The 24,143-nt window shown below is 41.2% G+C and overlaps 1 protein-coding gene across 1 annotated transcript in view; it reads right to left on the minus strand.

The window, feature by feature from the left end:
* The window catches only part of ME1 (malic enzyme 1), a 460,205-nt gene that overhangs the window by 225,582 nt on the left and 210,480 nt on the right, over nucleotides 1-24,143 (minus strand). The window contains exons 4-5 of the mRNA XM_063441145.1: nucleotides 19,427-19,502; nucleotides 8,105-8,266 (exon numbers count right to left, since the gene is read on the minus strand). Of these exons, the coding sequence (XP_063297215.1) occupies nucleotides 8,105-8,266; nucleotides 19,427-19,502 (238 nt within the window). The remainder of the gene's footprint in view (nucleotides 1-8,104; nucleotides 8,267-19,426; nucleotides 19,503-24,143) is intronic.

Genomic DNA, 24,143 nt, shown 5'->3' on the forward strand with positions numbered 1-24,143 from the left:
GGACCCGGCTTAGGAGGAAAGCGGTTGTGAAATGACCGGATAAGACGGGGCGCATGGACCCGGTCAGCAGGAACCCAACAACGTTCCTCGGGACCATAACCCTTCCAGTCAACGAGATAGGACAAGACACCTCTGGATAATTTGGAGTCCATGATAGAACGGACTTCGTATTCCTCTTGATCACCCACTACCAAGGGCGGAGGAGGAGTGGATACCCTTGTGTAGCGATTGCAAGTAAGGGGCTTGAGCAGAGACACATGGAAAGTATTCGCTATTCTCATATGAGCCGGTAGTGCCAAAGTATAGGTCACTGGATTAATACGTTGGGTAACTCGAAAGGGACCAATGTACCGAGGGGCAAATTTCATGGACGGGACCTTAAGCTTGATATGTCTTGTGGAGAGCCACACCCTGTCACCTGGAATATAGACAGGATTAGCGCCCCGTTTCTTGTCAGCTTGGACCTTCGCTCGTAATGAGGCTTTTTGCAGAGCTGAATGGACGGAATCCCAAGTATCATGAATCGAATCTAAACGGGTGTTCAAAGCGGGGATTTCTGTGTCTGAGAATGCAGAAGGAAAAACAGTGGGGTGATAACCCTGATTAACAAAGAATGGACTGTGATTAGAAGATTCATGAGTGGCGTTGTTTCTGGCGAACTCAGCCATGGGTAAGAGCTCGTACCAGTTAGATTGATTGGCATTTATAAAGCAACGTAAATAGGCTTCTAAAGACTGATTCGCCCTCTCTGCTGCTCCATTTGTTTGAGGGTGATATGCTGACGAAAAGGAGAGTTCGATGCCCAATTGTTTGCAAAAGGAACGCCAAAACCTAGAAACAAACTGGGTACCTCTGTCAGATACTATGCTTTTGGGTACACCGTGCAACCGAAAGATCTCTCTCAAGAATATTTGAACTAGATCTTGAGCAGATGGTAATTTTTTAAGTGGGACGAAATGTGCCATCTTCGTGAATCTATCAATGACCATAAGGACTGTATTAAACCCGTTTGAACTGGGTAGATCCACAATGAAATCCATGGCCAAGTGGGTCCATGGAGCACTAGGTATGGGCAGTGGTTGTAATAGTCCAGGAGGTGACCTGGGAGGAACTTTAGAAACAGCACATATTTGACATGCCCCAACATAATCTTTGACATCGTTTCTAAGAGCAGGCCACCAAAATCTCCTGGAGATGGCAGAGAGAGTTTTATGGACTCCAGGATGGCCCGCTGTGAGGCTGTCATGGAACAAATCTAGTACCTTCTTTTGAAACTGAGGTGACACATACAGTTTGTCCGGAGGTTTTCCCACAGGTGCCTGAGTTTGATCTGCTATTATGGCACAGAAGAGTGGAGAAGACACTTCGGAAACTGTAGTGGCAATGAGGCATTCAGGAGGTACAATAGGATATATCACCTGTTCCGGAACTTCATCTGTCTCAAACTGCCGAGAAAGTGCATCTGCCTTGGTGTTTTTAGTACCAGGTCTGTATGTAATTACGAAATTGAATCGGGAGAGGAACAATGACCACCTAGCCTGACGAGAGGACAGTCTCTTAGCGTCCCCAATATAAGCCAAATTCTTATGATCAGTAAAGATCAAAAGTGGCTCTTTGGAACCTTCCAAGAGATGCCTCCATTCCTTAAGGGCAAGTACAATGGCCAAAAGTTCCCTATTCCCTATGTCGTAATTCCTCTCGGCAGGTGTGAGTTTGCGAGAGTAAAATCCACAGGGATGTAAAGGCGTATCAGGACTCTCTCTTTGAGACAGAATGGCTCCAACTCCTGTCTCTGATGCATCCACCTCTAGGATAAATGGTTTGGATGGATCAGGATGGGTCAGGACAGGTGCTGAGGAAAATAAAGATTTTAATCGTTCAAATGCCTCTCTTGCTTCTTTGGGCCAAGATATACAATTTGCTCCTTTTTTTGTTAAATTGGTTATAGGGGAAATCACGGAGGAAAATCCCCTTATGAATTTGCGGTAGTAATTCGCAAAACCTATAAAGCGTTGAGTAGCTTTAAGGCCCTTGGGTAATGGCCCCTGTAAGACTGCCTCCAGTTTACGAGGATCCATCTGGAAACCAGACGGAGATATAACGTATCCAAGGAATTGTATCTCCGTTTGGTCAAACTGGCATTTCTCCAGTTTACAGTAAAGGCCGTTCTGTAACAGGGTTTTCAGTACAATTCTCACATGTTCGTGATGTGTCTCTAGGTCTGGGGAATAGATGAGAATGTCGTCCAAATACACTAGAACGAACATGTGAAGGTACTCTCTTAGGACATCGTTGATAAAATCCTGGAATACCGCTGGAGCGTTACATAATCCAAACGGCATAACCAGGTATTCGTAATGTCCCATTCTGGTGTTAAATGCGGTCTTCCATTCGTGACCGTCCTTAATTCTGACTAGATTGTAGGCACTTCGGAGATCGAGCTTGGTAAAGACTCGAGCTCCCTTTAATCTGTCGAATAGCTCTGATATAAGGGGAATAGGGTAGGCATTTTTTATGGTAATCCTATTCAAACCCCTATAATCAATACAAGGGCGTAGGTCTCCTTCTTTTTTAGAGACAAAGAAGAATCCAGCCCCGGCTGGTGAGGAGGACCTACGGATATGACCCTTTCTGAGAGCATCCTTAATATATTCCTCCAAACAAAGATTTTCCTGGGGGGACAAGGCATAGACTCCTCCCTTGGGAGGCATAGTCCCTGGTAATAAGTTTATAGTACAGTCATAAGGTCTATGAGGAGGTAACCCTTCTGACTGGACCTTGTTAAATACCTCTTTCAAATCCATATACTGCTGAGAAATTTGTGTGGTCAAGGGAGGTGTAACAGGAACATTAATGGTGCCAATAGGTTGTGGGATTTGCTTAAAGCAAACACCTTTGCATCTCTCACCCCAACTCACAATCTCTCCTTCAATCCAATCTAAACGTGGATTGTGTTTCAGGAGCCAAGGGAAACCGAGTATTATCGGAACTGTAGGTGAAGATATGATTTGAAAGGTAATTTCTTCAGAGTGGAGAATACCCACTGAAACAGTGATTGGCAGAGTTTCGTGTGTGATGAAAGGCTGGGTAAGAGGCCTTCCATCAATGGCCTCGACTGCTATAGGTTTCTCTTTATGTCTTAAGGGCAGGAGATGTTTAGAAACATAGAAACATAGAAACATAGAATGTGACGGCAGATAAGAACCATTCGGCCCATCTAGTCTGCCCAGTTTTCTAAATACTTTCATTAGTCCCTGGCATTATCTTATAGTTAGGATAGCCTTATGCCTATCCCACGCATGCTTAAACTCCTTTACTGTGTTAACCTCTACCACTTCAGCTGGAAGGCTATTCCATGCATCCACTACCCTCTCAGTAAAGTAATACTTCCTTATATTATTTTTAAACCTTTGTCCTTCTAATTTTAGACTATGTCCTCTGGTTGTGGTAGTTTTTCTTCTTTTAAATATAGTCTCCTCCTTTACTGTGTTGATTCCCTTTATGTATTTAAATGTTTCTATCATATCCCCCCTGTCTCGTCTTTCCACCAAGCTATACATGTTAAGATCCTTTAACCTTTCCTGGTAAGTTTTATCCTGCAATCCATGAACCAGTTTAGTAGCCCTTCTTTGAACTCTCTCTAAGGTATCAATATCCTTCTGAAGATATGGTCTCCAGTACTGTGTACAGTACTCCAAGTGAGGTCTCACCAGTGTTCTGTACAATGGCATGAGCACTTCCCTCTTTCTACTGCTAATACCTCTCCCTATACAACCAAGCATTCTGCTAGCATTTCCTGCTGCTCTATTACATTGTCTGCCTACCTTTAAGTCCTCAGAAATAATCACCCCTAAATCCCTTTCCTCAGATGTTGAGGTTAGGACTCTATCAAATATTCTGTATTCTGCCCTTGGGTTTTTACGTCCAAGATGCATTATCTTGCACTTATCCACATTAAATGTCAGTTGCCACAACTCTGACCATTTTTCTAGTTTACCTAAATCATTTGCCATTTGGCTTATCCCTCCTGGAACATCAACCCTGTTACATATCTTAGTATCATCCGCAAAAAGACACACCTTACCATCAAGACCTTCTGCAATATCACTAATAAAAATATTAAAGAGAATGGGTCCAAGTACAGATCCCTGAGGTACCCCACTGGTGACAAGCCCAAGCTTCGAATATACTCCATTGACTACAACCCTCTGTTGCCTGTCACTCAGCCACTGCCTTACCCATTCAACAATATTGGAATCCAAACTCAAAGATTGCAGTTTATTGATAAGCCTTCTATGTGCAACAGTGTCAAAAGCCTTACTGAAATCTAGGTAAGCAATGTCTACTGCACCACCCTGATCTATAATTTTAGTTACCCAATCAAAAAAATCAATAAGATTAGTTTGGCATGATCTCCCTGAAGTAAACCCATGTTGTCTCTGATCTTGAAATCCATGTGTTTTTAGATGTTCAACAATCCTATCCTTTAACATGGTTTCCATCACTTTCCCCACTACTGAAGTAAGGCTTACTGGCCTATAGTTGCCCGACTCCTCCCTATTACCTTTCTTGTGAATGGGCACAACATTCGCTAACTTCCAATCTTCTGGGACTACTCCTGTTAACAATGATTGGTTAAATAAATCTGTTAATGGTTTTGCTAGTACACCACTAAGCTCTTTTAATAGCTTTGGGTGTATTCCATCAGGTCCCATTGACTTATTTGTCTTTACTTTTGACAGTTGAAATAGAACCTCTTCCTCTGTAAACTCACGTGTAATAAATGACTCATTTATCCTTTTTTTTAACAGAGGTCCCTTTCCTTCATTTTCAGCTGTAAATACCGAACAAAAATATTCATTGAGGCAGTCAGCTAGACCTTTATCCTCATCTACATACCTTCCTTCTTTTGTTTTTAATCTAACTAATCCTTGTTTTACTTTTCTTTTCTCATTTATGTATCTAAAAAAAGTTTTGTCCCCCTTTTTTACTGACTGTGCTATTTTCTCTTCTGTGTGTGATTTGGAAGTTCTTATAACTTGCTTAGCCTCTTTCTGCCTAATCTTATAGGTCGTTCTGTCTTCCTCACTCTGGTTTTTTTTATAATTACTAAATGATAACTTTTTGTTTTTTACTATTTTGGCCACATCTGCAGAGTACCACAGTGGTTTCTTGAATTTTTTGCTTTTACTGACAAGCCTAATGCAATTTTCTGTTGCCTTCAGTAGTGCAGCTTTTAAATAATCCCATTTATTTTGGACTCCATTTAAATTGCTCCAGTCTGATAATGACTCCTTTACACATATTCTAATTTTAGAAAAGTCTGTTTTTCTAAAGTCTAAAACTTTTGTTTTTGTGTGGTGTGACTCAGTCACTGTTCTTATATTAAACCACACTTAGCAGAGAACTCTTTGTCTAGGAAATTCTCCGCTGCCCCAGAGTCAATCATAGCCTCACACTGAACAGTAGTGTTCTCGAAAGATAAGGTTACTTTGACCAGGAAACGGTTCTTAGTCAATTTAGGGGACATATACATCACACCTAAGGTCGGTCCCCGTACGTGCCTTAGGTGTGCAAGTTTTCCGGCCGAACCGGGCATGACGATCTTAGATGTCCCTTCTTGCCACAATACATACATAACCTCTCGTTACGTCTGTGTTGTCTCTCTGCCTCAGTGAGTTTAGCACTACCCAATTGCATGGGTTCAGGTTCTGGAAGAGGCGTTTGGCTACTCACCACTGGGTTAGAGAAACGAGGAGCTATGGACAAATTAGAACGTCTGTTACGTTGTTTGTTTTTCTCTCTCTCTCTCTGAGCCGGTTATCAATGTTTATCATGTAGGCAATAAACTCATTAAGACTAACCGGAAGGTCTCTAGCTGCAGTTTCATCTTGTATATTCTCAGCTAAACCTTCAGAGAAAGCAGCCACCAGACCGCTATTGGTCCAATCAACCTCAGACGCTAATGTCCTGAACTCTATTGCATAATCGGCTACAGAACGATTGCCTTGCCTGATTCTCATAAGGGCTTTGGCAGCGTTCTTCTCCCTGCCTTTAGGTTCAAATGTAGCCTTAAAGGCCGTAAGAAAGGTACTGTAATCACGGGCTATTGCGTCACCACTTTCCCATAAGGGGTTAGCCCAAGCCAAGGCTTTTCCAGTTAATTGGTTCATCAGATAGCCTATTTTAGATCTATCTGTTGGGAATGAACCTGGGGAGGCCTCAAAGTGGTATTCTATTTGGTTTAAAAAACCTCTAAATTCCTTAGAATCACCTCCATAACGAGGGGGCGGTGACAAAGTTATGGACGGTGGTTTATGTAGTACGGGAACCACTACAGGTGGCGGAACCACAGGTGGTACAGGAGGGACCTCTAAATAGGCAGTCCTCTGGAGCAAGGTCTGAAATGCCTGAGCAAATTGGTCTAACCTGTGGTCCATATCCTCCACCCTATTTTCACAGGCGACCATATGTTTGCATAGTTCTGCAGGATCCATGGCCATGTCGTAATGTCACGACTAGTAATGTGGTCCAGCACGCAGAATCTATGTAAACATATACATAAGTCAGAAAAGGAAAAATAACAGGACAGAGCGTAAACCGGACCTTAGAATGGCCGGACTAATACGCTAGAGACAGAGAATGGTCAAAGGGAAAGCCGAGGTCAAGGAAGCCAGAAAATACTCAATACCGATAAGACAAGCCAAGTCAGGGAAACCAGAGATCAGAATAACCAGGGAAACGCCAAGGATCAGGATACCAGGAAATCAGAAACACGAAACTAGCACTTTCAGGAAACCAGGAAACTGAAACCACGACATGGCAAAGTACTAGGGTGAATTAGGGGTTTAAATACCCCTCTCTAAGCTATGATTGGTCAGAGGGCGACCTCTGACCCCAGAACGTACGTGTGCGTTGACGTCGTGACGTCACGCACACGTTAGTATAATTCTCGGGGGCGGGGCTATCCATAGACGCGACCACGTGGTCGGCGCCATATTGGATTCGGGCGTGATGCCCGGAAGAACTACATGCGCGGTTCCCGGCTCGCCGATGAGCAGGTAAGCTCGTGTAGTCGGAGCGGTCGTGCCGGTCGGGCACGACCGTGAGGCTCGGCGGGCCGGTGACCGCAACAACCCGCCTAGGATCCGCAGCTCGGGGGCTGGTCGCATGCCCTCATGGACATTAAATTACCTCCTGTTGATGACTTGCAGCCAGGTACCCAGGATTTTCCTGTCAAGGGCAGTGCTCCTCCTGAACAGCAGACAGTAGTGAAGCGAGGTAACGACAAAGGGGGGTAGTTTGTGCCTCCCTTAGACAGAGATTGGTGCACTGCGTGCCCACTAAGTTGCTGCCCGTGTCACTACTCGACTCCAGCCATCAAGTTCCGCCAGAGGCAAAGCGAAGAGGAGGGTCAGCTGTCACCAGGCGGCAAAGTCAATGTCTGTGTATGCATATCCATATCTGTACTCTGAGTGTATGTGTGCCTATATCGGTTTGTGTATAGGTCAGTGTCTGTGTCAGTGCATAGAGTGGTATGTATCAGTGTCTGTGTGAGTGTTTGTGAGTGTTTGGACATGTGGACATGACTGTACAGTGAGTATCTGTGCATGGGTCAGTGTTTGATTGTCCGTGTGTGGTAGACAAGCAGACAATGCTTCGCTGAGCCTAATAAGAAAGTGACAGACATTGGAGACAGGGGTACATGAGGCATGAGCAAACACAGTGTATATACTATGAATGAAGGGTGGCATCAACTGGAACCCTTTCTAGAGCCCCATGGGATCATAATTTGAAGCTGGGTATCGTGGAAAGTGTATGCAAAACTGAATTATGTCAAAGCCATATAGTGTATATATGAGTATAATGGGGAAATATTTTTGTGTGAGTTTAATGTGAAGTATTTAAGAGCCAGTGTGGCAAGTTACTAAAAGGTTTGGAAATGTATGTTTCTTCAAGGGTCTGTCAAGTGGGATACACTCAGGAGTAGTTGTATTTGGAACTATTGAGAGAGACTGAGAGGGAGACACAGCTAGTTATATGAGAGCTGATCATTCACAATACATAATACTGTGTGCTGACTTAAATGGCAAGCTCCACATACCTTATTATCAGTGCCCACATCCAGCATCACTGGCAGACACTCCTGAGGCTTTACTCCTCCACATGCTGTATAAAGTGCCAGTTTACCAACAGGGATGCCCATGCCATAACTTCCCAAATCTCCAAGACCTAGAATTCGCTCTCCATCTGTCACCACGACTGCCTGGGAAATAAAGCCAGGAAATATAACATTAGTTACTAGTTTTTAAAAAGAGATTCTAGGTACATTTTACTAGCATACATAAAAATGAACATATTTATTATATTTTATCCTAAGGTAAAGTCATTAAATAAAACTAAGTGATCAAATGGGTATTGTTAAAGATAAAATCTAAATCGTGGTTCTTATTATTTACAATTAGTTATAATTTGTTAAAGCATCTGCTAATTTTATATTTAAAATAGAAAAACTACCTTGATAAAAGAACAGTAAAATTGGAATTGTTTCATCATATTAATTTCCCTTAAGCCTTTAAAATGAAAACTGAGAATTATACTGGAGCCATGAAAAATAGCAGTAAAAATGCACTCTCAAAAGAATAATCGTGCACAAACAAAACATTAACATGAATTTTGAGTATGTGGTGTGCCATAATGTAGATTACACCAATTTTACCAGAGAAAGAGAAACACTGTTTAATTTCTCCTCTTCTCTGTATACTTTCGCTGACTGCCAAGTGCAAAGGACAGATTTTGTTTAAACAATGGATGACAGTTAAGGCTAAGTTGGAAGCGCCCAATTGCAAGATAAATATACAGTTGTGCTCAAAAGTTTGCATGCCCTTGGATAATTGTAGATTATGCTAGCTTTAGTGTACCAATAATCTTAATTTTATTAATGACAGGAGGCGAGTATTTGCTTAAAGGACCACTCTAGTGCCAGGAAAACATACTCGTTTTCCTGGCACTAGAGTGCCCTGAGGGTGCCCCCACCCTCAGGGACCCACTCCCGCCGGGCTCTGGGGGGAGGAAGGGGTTAAACTTACCTCTTTCTCCAGCGCCGGGCGGGGAGCTCTACTCCTCCTCCTCTTCTTCCTCGCGACGTCATCGGCTGAATGCGCATGCGCGGCAGGAGCCGCGCTCGCATTCAGCCGGTCGCATAGGAAAGCATTCATAATGCTTTCCTATGGACGCTTGCGTGCTCTCACTGTGATTTTCACAGTGAGAAGCACGCAAGCGCCTCTAGCGGCTGTCAGTGAGACAGCCACTAGAGGCTCTGGAGGCTGGCTTAACCCTCAGAATAAACATAGCAGTTTCTCTGAAACTGCTATGTTTATAAAAAAAAGGGTAAAAGCTAGCTGGACCTGGCACCCAGACCACTTCATTAAGCTGAAGTGGTCTGGGTGCCTAGAGTGGTCCTTTAAGTCTCTCTTTACTAGAACTTCACAGCAGCACAGAAAACAACCAATCAGAAAAAAAGTTAAGTACTATAAAACTCCCCTCCTCATGCATCATTTCCTCTTTCAAGCTGCGACAAAAACAGAATAAAAGGCAGAAACCATAATGGGGAAGAAACGAAGTACTAGATACGTTGAATACAACGATGTCCACCATCCGAGAAGAACTGCCAAACCAGATAGTGTTGATGGACTGTAAACTGAAACGTGAGAAAAAACAGAACCAAACAGGTTGATTATCCAATGAAAAGTACTCTGAATAAACATGTGTGCACCCAATGTAGCAACCAAAATTACCTTAATATGAGATATCCCAACCCTACTTATGAAAAAATAGGCATAAGAACAGGCGACAGGTAGCAGAGACAACAAGCAGAGTTGCATACATACCTGAATAATCCAAACTATTAACATAAAAAAAGGGAAGGATAAGAATGGGTGGGAAATACTCGCCTCCTGTCATTAATAAAATTAAGATTATAGGTACACTAAACCTAGCATAATATACAATTTTATAACATGACAGGAGGCTTCGTATTTGCTGTTTTAACGCTCAGTCAACAAATCCAACGCTGTTTGTTTCGCTGATACCTATTCTCGGAGCTACCCGAGCAAACCTAAATGGACTTTCCAACTGCGATAAATGACAATGCAAGTTGATGAAGTATCCCAAAAACAGAAAAAAAACATCATCCGCTGATAGATCCATTGTACGTGGGGTTGCGACCTGTTACCTACCAGCAGGTCCATGAGCTGGCAAGCTGACCTATTAGCCATTTCCCTGCAGTTATAAAATGTTGAAGGTCATTTGCAGACTTAGGGCCACGATAAGACACTGCCACCATGTCTCAACTCTTGATGTGTAAGGTTGTTCCACCGATCGTGCCAGGTTCACCCGGCAATGTGGCCTAGCAGGCAAATCTTCAATCTCAAGAAATGCGCCTAAGTACACCACCAAATCACAATAGAACCGAGTAGGATCTTTTGTTCCCTCCTGGCCTACCCGGTGAGATGTCTCATCCGAGAATAAGTTTATAATGCAGGCAAGAGTGTGCTCAAACTAGCCGTATCCTAAGTGATTCCAATATTCCAAGTGGACTGTGTAATCCTCGGACGCGATAGAGGAAAGGCTCCAAAAGGACGTCCATTCAGGGTTCCGAACTGAACTTGTGTGGAGGAACGGTGGTCGACTATTCTGGGAATAGTGAATCCCAGAAATATTCAAAGGGATGGGACCGGAGTGCAGATTTCCATCCAGATATGTCCTCGTCTAAGAGCGAAAGATATCCGTGTAGGAGTCGGGGCACACCAGGTACCCCCCATAAAGTCTCGTAGGTCTCCTTGACGGTAGTTGAAAAAGTAGGTTAGCGCGAATACAAAACAAAACGGCTCCCGTGAGGGATAAATAGAGAATAGACGGAGGACCCACCATCTCCGAACCCTGTTCACCAGGTATGCGTTCCGAGGAGATGGGGCAGTCCTACCATCGTATCCCAAGATCGTAATGACCGGGGAACTCAAGACAACCGGAGTTTCCGGTCTTACCATGTGATCCATGCGAACGGTTTACCTTCAGACCGGGTGATAGGCCTACCTTAATCTTGTTATTCGAGCAAGGCAGTGCCCGTTTGCTCCATGAAGGTCTCTGTATCTCCTGTCATCTAAATATGGGAGAAACTGTCTGTGCAGTTGATCGTAATGGACTGGATATCCAAAACAGAAAGCAATCCTCTGTTTATATGGTGCAGAAAATACCAAAACCTGCACTCACGTAATACCTGAGGTCCATCCAGTAGCCGTACCATCTTCAGGAGTGTGTATAAATAAGTGGGAGTCTCCCCCTATTATACCTCTGTGAGAATGTCTCGCGTGTGTTACAGCGGTCCGGATCCAGTAGTTCCATACAGCAGAGAGAATAGAGGGATCCAGTCTAAATATGTATATCTTGCATGACCAGGCAGTCTTCTATAATGAAATCAGTAGCACGGACGTCAGACCTAATTGAAAGCAGGAGGGACGCCCCTCCAAGAAGTCATCGATGTCTTGCACGGGTACAAGCCTGTGTGGTGAACACATGGCTGGCACTGTAGAGCGTTGAGTGTATGAGAGAGCCGCGCTCTATACTAATGTGATCGAGTATCGTGATAGCGTCCGGCTGATAGCCTGAGCGGGCCGCACCCGTAAATAACCAAACAGTAGAGTCTACATCCGTGTTCTCTCTATGAGAATGTGTCCTCCAAACATGTCCTCTGTATCCAGCTCAGTATCTGGCTGAAGTTGAGGGAGGGCTGCGCCCTCTAAAAACAAAACAGTGTCCGGTTCCGTATCTGAGAGGGGTTCGCTCTCTGTTCCTGAAGATAAAATAGTCTTGGATCAAGGTGATGGAGGGCCGCACCCTCCTGTGACCCAAACTAGAGTCCCTAGAGACTCAGGGTGACCAACCGCAGGGTACACCAATTACTAATATCAGCATATGGCTGAGGGCAATCTTCGGAAACAACGATGGAAAACTACCAACTGACCGTCCAGATCTCGTGCGTGCGCGCGGGGTCCAGGATGACCGATGGTAGTCTGAGGAAAGCTGGAGACGTTCTCCGCAATCCACAAGCACCCGGGTGGTCGGAGGAGGTCAATTCAGGCCTCTCGATGACCCGAGCAAAAGGAAAAGGAAGTCACGAAAACAAAAAACAACAATAACGTAGATAAGAGTAAAAACGCGGGGGGGCGGAGCCTGGTTTCCATGTGGGGCAGACGTGTGGGACTTGAGCTCCCAGGCTTTTCTAACCCTGTAGGGGGACAACCCTGACTAATCGACTATTAATCGCTATTGGAAGGCATTATCTGGAAGCTGGACACTTAAACCACACGCAGACACCCACATCCAGCCTGTAACCCGATGAAGACCTGAGCCACGCTGCTGCGGCCTACTGAGTAAGGGCTGGGGTGAGGCGGCCGACCTCCCTGCTTTTAAATCCTCGGTCTGGTTCGGCAGCAACTCTACCCCCCCTCCCCCCCTCTCTGGACCAGGGGATATCCCGGTCCCCACTGGACACTCTGGGGCTATAAGCACTGCTCCTACCTCCTGCCACAAACAGACACCCGGCGGAAGGCGTGGTGCATCAAGCCACAAAATGGCGACTGCCACCCCGCTGAATACGCAGGATCTGCGCCCATCTCAAGCTCCTCTAAGCGGCTTCCTGGAATCTTCACTGCAACGCCTGGATAATATCTTCCAGAGGTTTTGGCGAAAAATCTTAGAGCGTGAGCAGGCGACTCTGGCAGAGCAGGAATTTGCTCCTGAGAGCAGTGAGCAGCCGGAGTGCAGCAGGCCTCCTCCAAGCAAGCAAACGCATATCCACACATCTACTCGCCCATCCGGGCCAAGAGCCCCTCGGGGCACTGCCCCCAAGCATCACTCGCTGAAGTGGAGGATCGCCCGCCAACAAAGGCGCATATCATCCAGACCCCATGCTTACCCCGGGAAAATGTATGCCCTGGTTCCGGTAACCACCAGAGTCGGTGAAATGGCGAAGCAAGCCCTCGTGCAGACCTGGGGCGGAAGGAGAGCCCTGAAGATATACACTACTACTGCAACCTACCTGAACTCTCAAGCATGGGCTCCACTCCTGCTACTGGTGGGGATTGGATGATCCAGACATCGGAGTCGCGGCTTGGGCTTCACTCCCACGATGGCGGTCGCCGTGACACCTGACCTCTGACTGACTGGTGTTCGATCTTTAAAATATGCCTCTCTGCTGTATCAATGTTATTGTTTTTTTTTTTTGTTTTTTTTTTAAGTATTTCACACTCTCTTCCCTACCTTCCCATAACATAAGGGGGACGTTTAAAGCTCTAACATTGGGGAGCCCCGGAGGCCAGTGGTTTAATAACAAAATCTGACAATCCACAGTTTATGCTAGATTTTATTTCTGCCTGGGTATGCTCCTGCATTGTGCCACTACTTAATACCATGCATGCTTGTCTGAGCCTGTCTGATATATATATATATATATATAGTTTGATATAACTCGGTGTTACATACTAAAAATCGTAACTAAGATCTCTCATCCTGTTTAGTGGTACATGCAGAAACAGTGTTCCTCTTACTTTCCATGTTTATTAACTGCACTTATACAAATGTGTGCCAATCCTGACAAGCAATTTACTGTATAATCTTGTCGTGTTCCCCTTGCATGTTAAAAAAAAAAAAGTTAAGTGCAGTTATATTGAGAGTCATAACTCGATAAGCTTTGTTATAACTCTGAATTTTTACTCTATGTCTCCAACAGCTTGTATACTAACTCATGCACTGCAAAAATAAAGATTTATAAAAAAAAAAAAATTTAAAAAAAGAGTAAAAATGCAAATTCTATCTCAGCTAGATGGCAAAAAGCAGGCCGAAAGGTAAGACAAGTAAGCCCCACTGAACAGGGCCAGGAACTAACCTAACGCAAGAATAACTACCGATACCTATATGGATACCGGGAGGCAGATACGGAGTTAGCCGTTGAAGACAAGGAAAACACTGCATTCTCCTGTAGGTGTCCGAATACCGGTCCCAGCCTGTGCGAAGTTCTCCTTGGAGATGTGCCGTAGGCCAAGAAATATTTCAGCCACAACTGCCAGAAGAATTGTTCAGGATATAAAGAAAAACCCACAGATAACTTCAGGAGAAATACAGGCTGCTCTGAAAAAAGATGGTGTGGTTGTTTTAAGGAACACAATACAACGATACTTGAACTAAAAGAAGTTTGCCTTCAGGCATGAGGTTTAGGGCCTTCACCCTTCCCACCATATTCAGATGGCCGTATACTGGTGTCCTCTTGGATAGTATGGCAATGGTGCTTGTCTGGACACCTGCCTAACTCCATGTCACTGGTGGGCACTGGCTTTTCCTCAGTGATATTCCCCCAGGCCTGCGGCCAAAAGGGGTTCGGCACCAATAGAGCAGGCCCGTCAGAAGGGCACAGGCCCAGCAGGCCAAACGAATGGACACAGAATAGTTGGCCAAGCGACAAGGCACAGACATAGCAGGCCATACAAATAGGCACCGACATAGTAGGCCAATAAATGGGGCACAGACATAGCAGGCCAATCAATGGGGCACAGACATAGCAGGCCAATCAATGGGGCACAGACATAGCAGGCCGTTTTAATGGGCACAGACGTAGCGGGCCGTTTTAATGGGCACAGACATAGCAGGCCGTTCTAATGGGCACAGACATAGCAGGCCAATCAATGGGGCACAGACATAGCAGGCCAATCCTGGGTTGTGTATTATTATTATATTATTATTAGTATGTTATTAATACATAGCGCCTTCCAATTCCGCAGCGCAGTACAATGGGTATTGAATGAGTAATGGGGACCACTGAGTTTGGGTAGAGATCCCTAAAGAAATTGTAGATCCTCAGAGCATCCTGTGACATAGGACCCCTAGACACCAACCCTTTTAGACAGCGTAATGCTGTGGGAATAACCTGAACCTGGACTGGCAGTCCCTAAATGCCCAGCAGGCAAATAGTGGTATTCCAGCTGTATTGGGTATAAGCGGAAGTTGTTCCAGTTACCATCATGTCCATGAACGTAAGATACACTGAGCAATACTCTCCTTAAACTGTGAATTGGTATGCCCATGCTCACACAGATCTGTTTGAAATTTCTTATAATTATTATAGATTACCATCAACATACCACCTGAAGGGTATTGTAACCATGGACACTTCCAGGAGTAGGGTTAACGAAAGTCAACTCAATGAATTCCCCCGAGAATCTGATAAAATTGTATAGTATCAGCGTAGGCTGGTCTCCCCTACCAGTTTGAGTCAGAGCCAGGTCTGTTAGCTTATCTATACGCCATGGACAGAGAATACATACCAGAGTAGTCTCATCTGAGACCTCATAGCAGGACCAGAAAAAAATATATACTGAGAAGCACATGAATCCTAGAGCTAACTGGCACTGTATACACCCTGTACAGAGTTTGTATAACAGAGTTCATAAATATCAGCAAAACTCTCAGCAATCTGCGATATACATTGTCAGCAAAACTCACAGTGATCTGTGATATACACTGTCAGTAGAACTCACAGCAACCTGTGATATACACTGTCAGCAAGACTAGATCTAGATATACACTGTCAGTAAAACACCCAGCAATCTGTGGTATACACTGTCAGCAAAACTCACAGCAATCTGTGATACATACACTGTCAGTAAAACACACAGCAATCTGTGATATACACTGTCAGTAAAACACACAGCAATCTGTGATATACACTGTCAGTAAAACACACAGCAATCTGTGATATACACCGTCAGCAAAACTCACAGCAATCTGTGATATACACTGACAGCAAACTCACAGTAATCTGTGATATACACTGATAGCAAACTCACAGTAATCTGTGATATACACTGACAGCAAACTCACAGTAATCTGTGATATACACTGTCAGCAAAACTCACAGCAATCTGTGATATATACACTGCATAGAAACTCGGTAATCTGAGGGTAAACTGTTACCAAGACTCACAGCAAGATGTGATATATATACACTGTCCTAGGAAATACAGTGATCTGTAAAGAAAACTGCCATAAGCACCCACAGCAAGCTGTGGCATCTACCCTGTATAGAAAAACCAGCAATCTGAGGTGTAAATCTACATAACGTTCACAGCAAGCTGTGATACATACCCTGTATATGATATATATACACTGACATAGGAAACAGTGATCTGATCAGAACTGTCCTCTAAGTAGAGGAAGCACCTGATAAAATCAGCCGCGCAGACCGCATGGTACCGCCAGCCGAGATCCGATCACCGTGGGTGGAGGAGGGGCCGCGAGCAGGAGCACCCTCCTTAACCCGGTCGGACGCCCGCAGCTCTAGAAGGAGCCGATCGCGGAAGACGGCCACGTGCTCGAGCGGGCCGGCCGCCAGTATACACATGAAGGAGCTCGGGGAGTCAGAGGAGGCAGCCAGACGGCTAGTCTCCTGAAACCCCGAGCGAACACTGTAGCCAGCGCAAGCAATGGCGGAACGCATGGTGTTAGAGGGTGGGGGGGAGGGGAAGCAACTGAAAGGGATCCCCAAGAACTCCCCTAGAACCACCACGTTAAAGGAAAAAATCCCCGAGGGTACAGGGGAAGGAGAGAGTCAGAAGGGTAGTAATCCCCAAACTATAAGCCTAATAAAAGAAAAGCTGAACACAATATATATAAAATATAGAAATAGAAAATAATATATAAAATATAACAAAAATATATCTACAGTATGCATAAAAAATAAATAATAAATCTAATATATACTAAATATAATGCATATATAATTAAATACAGTATAGCTAAAATATAAATAATAAATAAAATATGATACCAAAATAGAATGAATATATAACTAAATACAGAATACATAAAATATAAATAATAAATATAATATGATACCAAACATAAACCCTAAATAAGTCATATTAAATCCCAAAGCCACCCACTATAAGCAGGAGGCAGTGGTACTCTGACCTGTACTGTCTGCGGAGCAGCAAAGAAAGAGGAAATGATGCGGAATGATGAGGAGGGGAGTTTTATAGTACTGAACTTTTTTTCTGATTGGTTGTTTTCTGTGCTGCTGCGGAGTTCTAGTAAAGAGAGACTTAAGCAAATACGAAGCCTCCTGTCATGTTATAAAATTGGTAAAATATGTACCGTTTTTAAAGAAAACACGAGTGAGCAGGCAAAACACCTTTTTTATTATTTCTTATTGGATTCATATTTAACTGTAGGTTATAATAGAATGGCACAATCATAAAACAAAACATGGCAACAAAGAAAATATTGAAATGACCCCTGTTCAAAAGTCTGCATACTCTTAGTTCTTAATACTGTGTATTGCCCCCTTTAGCTTCAATGACAGCGTGCAGTCTTTTGTAATAGTTGTCTATGAGCCCCCTAATTCTTGCAGGTGGTATAGCTGCCTATCCATCTTGGCAAATGCCTCCTGTACATGCAAGGTATTGGTCATCTTGCATGAACCGCACATTTGAGATCTTTCCAGAGTGGCTCGATGATATTAAGGTCCGGAGACTGTGATGGCCACTCCAGAACCGTCACCATTTTCTTTTTTAACCACTAGAGAGTCAACTTGGCCTTGTGCTTACGGTCATTGTTATGCTGGAACTATGGAAAGTCCGAGAGCGTTGTGCAGAAGAATGCAAATTGTCTGCCAGCATTTTCTGATAACATGTTGCATTCATCTTGCCATCAATTTTCACAAGATTCCCCGTGCCTTTAGAGCTCACACCTCCCCAGCACATCAGTGAGCCACCCTAATGCTTCACAGTGGGGATTTGTGTGTATGTGGGTGTATGTATTTGTGTGTATTGTTCCAAATTACAGTGTGCCAGAAGCTGTGAAGCGTGTCAAGATGCTGTCGGGCATAATGTAACAGGGCTTTTTTTGTGGCATTGGTGCAGTAAAGGCTTCTTTCTGGCAACTCAACCATGCAACTTCTTTTGGTTCAAGTATTGTTGTATTGTGTTCCTTAAAACAACCACACCATCTTTTTTCAGAGCAGCCTGTATTTCTCCTGAAGTTACCTGTGGGTTTTTCTTTATATCCTGAACAATTCTTCTGGCAGTTGTGGCTGAAATATTTCTTGGCCTACCTGACCGTGGCTTGGTAACAAGAGATCCCCAATTTTTTCACTTCTTAATAAGTGATTGAACATTATTGACTGGCATATTCAAGGCTTCGGTATATTTTTATATCCTTTTCCATCTTTATAAAGTTTCATTACATTGTTATGCAGGTCTTTTGACAGTAATTTTCTGCTTCCCATTGCTCAGTATCTAGCCTGCTCAGTGCATCCATGTGAGAGCTAGCAAACCCATTGACTATGTATACACAGACACTAATTGCAATTTAAAAATTTAATTTAAAAGTGTGGATTATGAACCTTTAATTGCCATTTTAACCTGTATGTATCACCTTGTTGTCTGTAACAAGGCCAAACATTCAAGGATGTGTAAACATTTGATCAGTGATTTCTGTTATCATTGTGATTTAAAAAGGAGCCAAACAACTATGTGAGAATAAAAAGCTTCATATGATCACTATCCTTTAATTATTTTTTTTATTTTTTTTATTTTTATTTGCATAATCAGTCATATTTTCAAAATAAATGCCAACATTTTCAATTTCTGTCAGGGTGTTCAAACATTTGAGCACAACTGCATGTGGATTTCTAAATTTGTTTACACCTCATAAAAATATTTGGTAAATGTAGGGTTAAGTAAATATAATTAGGATATTCCTTATGGGAAATACAGTTCACTGAAAAATATTTGAGAAGCTATTTCTATAAACGGAGCAGTTCCTGGGGATGTGATGCAGAAGAATCTATTTCTAGGTATTTTTTCATTTTAAATTTTCAATCTATTTAACGTCCCTATAATGAATCCAAATATGAATGGAAGTTGAATTTCTATCTCTATAATACCCTTACACAACTTTTCAGATAGCAAACAAAATTTGGATTTTTTTTCTTTTTAAATCTTTATTTTTGTCATTCCACATAATCATATTACATAGATTACATGAAGATATCAATCAGAAACATATTGCAAAGGCATCACAAAATGAATAGTAGAAAGACATGTAGAATGAGTTTTTATAAAATAAAATGTAAAAGGTATAGTGACAAAAAAGCAATAACTAACTAGTTTCCCTCACAGGCGTGTGGTGACGTTTTAAGTTACAAGTAGACTCTTTGGGTTCCGGCTTTCTATGGGATCCACTTCCCTCCAGGAGACGAAAATGCTGAGGAATACTGATAGGTTTGTGTTAAATAACAAAAACATGTATATCTTGTGATTATATTTGAGATTGTGGATGCAGCTGGTTGTGAACAGGGCATGTACTACTGTACCTTAATAACACTCTCAGGCCAAGACTTCATCAGTGTGGAAACATGACCACGGTCGTGAATTGTAATGAATAAGCCCCTGTTAGAGAAAAAACAGTACAGATAAAAAGTTTATATAGAACATGCACATCTGATAGATGCATTATCTGGCAAAAATCAGCTAATTACATATCAGCATTTGTAGATGACAGTTTTGGTGCATGACACATGTAGATGATATATAGATAATATATCTATTTAAATCACGTATGCAATGAAGTACTGACCTACACTATAAGGTGCCTTGCATAAGCATTCCTCTTCCTTTGAACATTTTTCATTTTGCTGTTAATGGCTGTAATAACAGCTGTTGTCAGGGTCTCTACCAGGTTTACTTATCTGCATCCTGCAATTATTGATCATTCTTCTGGGCAAAATGACTCGAGCTTTCCCAGACTGGATGAGCAAATGTTTCCCCACATTCCTGGTTTTGCATATTTATATTAAGGTCAAGAATTTTAATGTGCTTCCAATCATAAGCACGTGAAATCCAACTCTGTAGAGCATCTGGTTGTCCCACTGATTAAAACAAATACTTACAGTCATGTAATTAACATATATCTGTTTTGCACCATCATTAGGTGTTAGGTCTGTTGTGTAAATCAAATCAAGCCCAATAAGTTTTATTTTAGCTCCATGACGTAACACTAAAACATGTGGAAAAATCCAAAGAGGAGTACAAATGGAAGGTGCTATAATTCAATGTAAAAACGCAAACTTACTTTTACAAAGTATTTTATGATAGAAATTATTAAAAAAAATAGTAAGAAGTCCAATGACTGACTAAGAAGTGAACTGTGCCTATCCATTCATTCTCTATGCAGTGGTAGTCGAAATTGAATGCCTGAAGATATGCAATCAGGCAATCAGCAGTGGCATTCATTTTAATCTTTTAAGGACCAAATGTTACATTATATGCAAATACCATTTGGGTCCCAAAATACCATATGCTAGCATGGAATTTCCTGCTTTTAAATTAAGTTGTTATGGTGCTTGGAGGCCTCCATGTGCTCTCTTACCTTATGGGGTTAAACCATTCTCAAACAGTATAACCCCAAAGTGTGCCTCCAGCACCGATCTGAAAGGTACCTAGGTGGTATCCGGCCTCTGTATCTCAGTTTCAGTAAGATAGAATCATTCAGCCATATTGTTTTTACCTGAGTGGGATATTCCATTTTAAAATGAGGTATTAAAGAAAAGTTTGTTATGTCAATAGAGGCAGTAATTTTTCCTTTCCACTGTTTGTAATATATGACAGAGGGTCCTTGGATAAATCAGTAAATAATCAATGGCATGTAAGGCTATCAGCATTTCTATAGTAATGAGACAAAAGTGAAAGGGGCAGTATAGTCACAAAAATAACTTTAGCTTAATGAAGAAGTTTAGTTTTATAGATCAGGCCCCTGCAGTCACACTGCTCAATTCTCTGACATTTAGGAGTTACAGTGGGACCTCAGTTTACAAACGCCTCGGTTAACATCATTTTCGGTTTACAAAAGAAAATCCATTGGAAATAATACAATATATATATATATGATCTAAGTATATATATATATACACATATACATACTCACACATACACTGTCTAGGTGTATTTTACTATTAATATATATATAACTATATATATATATATATATATATTAATATCAAATTACACGTAGACTGATACTGATTAAATATATATATAATTATTGTTATATATATATATTTATATATAATATAAAAAAATAGATAAATACGTTACAAAATAAAATGTAAAAAATAATTTACATTTTTTTTAAATATATAGATGTGTGTTATTTCGTTCTAACTGTATTGTGATATTAATATATATATATATTTATATCAAAATACACGTAGAACGAAATAATATATATATATCTATATACATAAATATATATGTATATATCACAATATATATACCTATATATAAATAAATATATTTAAAAAAATTATATATATATACATATATATACACATACGTATATGTATATATATATATATATATATATATATATATATTAATTCTACATATATATTTATGTAATATTTTTACATAATTAGGTATCTTAATTAATTACAATTAGCGGGACCTGGTTGACAACCCATGCCGAAAGTATAGGGAATTTAATTTGCTAGCACTATATTTAACCCTAAAACTTTCCAAGACACCATAAAACCTGTACATGGGGGGTACTGTTTTACTCGGGAGACTTCGCTAAACACAAATATTAGTGTTTCAAACCAGTAAAATGTATTACAACGATGATATCGCCAGTAAAAGTGAAGTTTTTTGCATTGTTCACGCACAAACAGCACTTACACGGACGATATTATTGCTGTGATACTTTTTACTGTTTTGAAACACAAATATTTGTGTTCAGCGAAGTCTCCCAAGTACAACAGTACCCCTCATGTACAGGTTTTATGGTGTTTTCAAAAGTTACAGCGTCAAATATAAGGCTTGTGTTTTAATTTTTTTTCAAATTCGCCAGATTGGTTACTTTGAGACCCTATGGTAGCCCAAGAATGAAAATTTCCCCTATGATGGCATACCATTTGCAATAGTAGGCAACCCAAGGTATTGCAAATGGGGTATGTCCAGTCTTTTTTAGTAGCCACTTAGTCACAAACACTGGCCAAAATTGGCGTTTTTTTGCATTTTTCACACACAAATAATTACTAACGCTAACTTTGGCCAGTGTTTGTGACCAAATGGCTACTAAAAAAGACTGGACATACCCCATTTGCAATACCTTGGGCTGTCTACTATTGCAAATGGTATGCCATTATGGGTGTAAATTTAATTCTTGGGCTACTATACAGTCTCAAAGGCAACGTAACCAATCTGGTGAATTTCAATTTCAAATGTAACGTGCTATATTTGACCCTGTAACTTCCCAAAACACCATAAAACCTGTACATAGGGGGTACTGTTTTACACGTGAGACTTTGCTGAATACAAATATGTGTATTTTATTGCAGTAAAAGCAAACAGTATTATGACATTGACAGTTAAAATGTCATGTAGAACTAAAAGAATAACAACATTTTCTTATTGTCTCCCATTTTTTTCATATTAAATTATGTTTCATAGCTAAATATTTGATATTAAATTTGGCTCAGTCCTTAAGGGGTTAATTTAGAATTTCTTATCTGCTGCACTGTTAATAGCTTGCCATACATTGCAGGGGTGATAATTTTGTTCATTAGCGCTTCTGATCCTCTAGACAGTAACCTTTCTCCCTTTAGCACTTTTTTTGGTGCTTAGGTACTAAGGGGAGATTTACTAACACCCTATGCATGAAAGGGCTAGGACTAATAAAGCCTATATGAATATTGCAGACTTAGGTGTTTATTTACTTTATCTCCTTACTTAGGCATGGGAGTAGCCTTATAATGCTAGTTCGATATTTATTATCATTTGGAGTCACAATTTATTTCTGTATTGATATTTTCTGTTACTTCATATATTTAGTGGACTCCCTCTGGTTCCATTGTTCCATACCACTGGATGCTTTGGTGCCTACGTCTTTATCTCCAAAAAAAAAAATGGTTTGGAAATAATGGTTTGGAACAAGTGCTACTTTTACTTATAGCCCTATAACTTAACTTAAAAAGCGGTTTGGTCACTAAAGGGTTAAAAACAACTAGACACATGAAAATTATTACTGCTTACACAAACAAGAATTAGTACAAAGATTTAATTTTATGTTTAAAAAAAAACAAAAAACAATCTTTCACAACTGTCACATTTCAAGCACATATTTGTGGATAAAACAACAAATTAGTTTCCTATAATGTTATAGACTTTATCACAAGTTTTGTATACATTGCTCTAATTTTAATACTGTATTAATCTAAAGGTGCTCTGGCTTTAAAAACTGTTCCTGAAAATGCACACACAGGGCACTTCATTCTTGTTAACATATTATTTCCATTTCCTCTAGTAAAATAAAATTGTGATAATCTACATATTTTTCTTATTTTTGCAAGCTTGTGTTGATTTCCTTTTTACTGTTATAGGGACCAAGTTCAAGACTCCAGGTCATGAAAACAGGGAACATAATATTGGCAAGCTCCTAAAATGAGCAAAACATCCACACAATGTGTAGATTTATTAACCATAATATCACCCCAGTGCTTGCAATTTATAATTTTACAACATGACAGGAGGCTTCATATTTTGCATAATCTATCTTCACTAGCTCCACAGCAGCAAAGAAACACATAGCAAAAAAAAAAAAAAAAAGGTTTAATGACCTAATCACTTCCTCTTTTTTTGCTGCTCCATCAAGCAGACAGGTCAGAGTATTACTCCTCTACATTTATTTATGTTTCTATTGCCTTTTTTTTTAGGTTGTTTCTGTATTATATATTTTTTACATACTTTGCTGTATGGTCTTGCTGTGCTTCTGTACTGTGTACATCTGTGTTTTTTCCATGTTCTTTGTTGTGTTTATACCTTTTTCTTGGTTTCTGCCCTCTCCCCTTCTTGCTCTCACTTCTCTTGAGGGTTTTTGGGTCTTACTGGAGTTGCATGTTAATGTTGAATTAGGCCATTTATATCATCTGTTAATGGGATTTCACCCATAGCCTTATATTAACTATTAGAGCATGGATTAGTGCTCTCTGTCAGGACTGTGGCCTGTACTCAAGGGGTTAGCTCCCTACTGTATTT

Source organism: Pelobates fuscus, chromosome 2 (genome assembly GCF_036172605.1).
Source record: "Pelobates fuscus isolate aPelFus1 chromosome 2, aPelFus1.pri, whole genome shotgun sequence".
In the NCBI taxonomy this organism is placed as follows: Eukaryota; Metazoa; Chordata; class Amphibia; order Anura; family Pelobatidae; genus Pelobates; species Pelobates fuscus.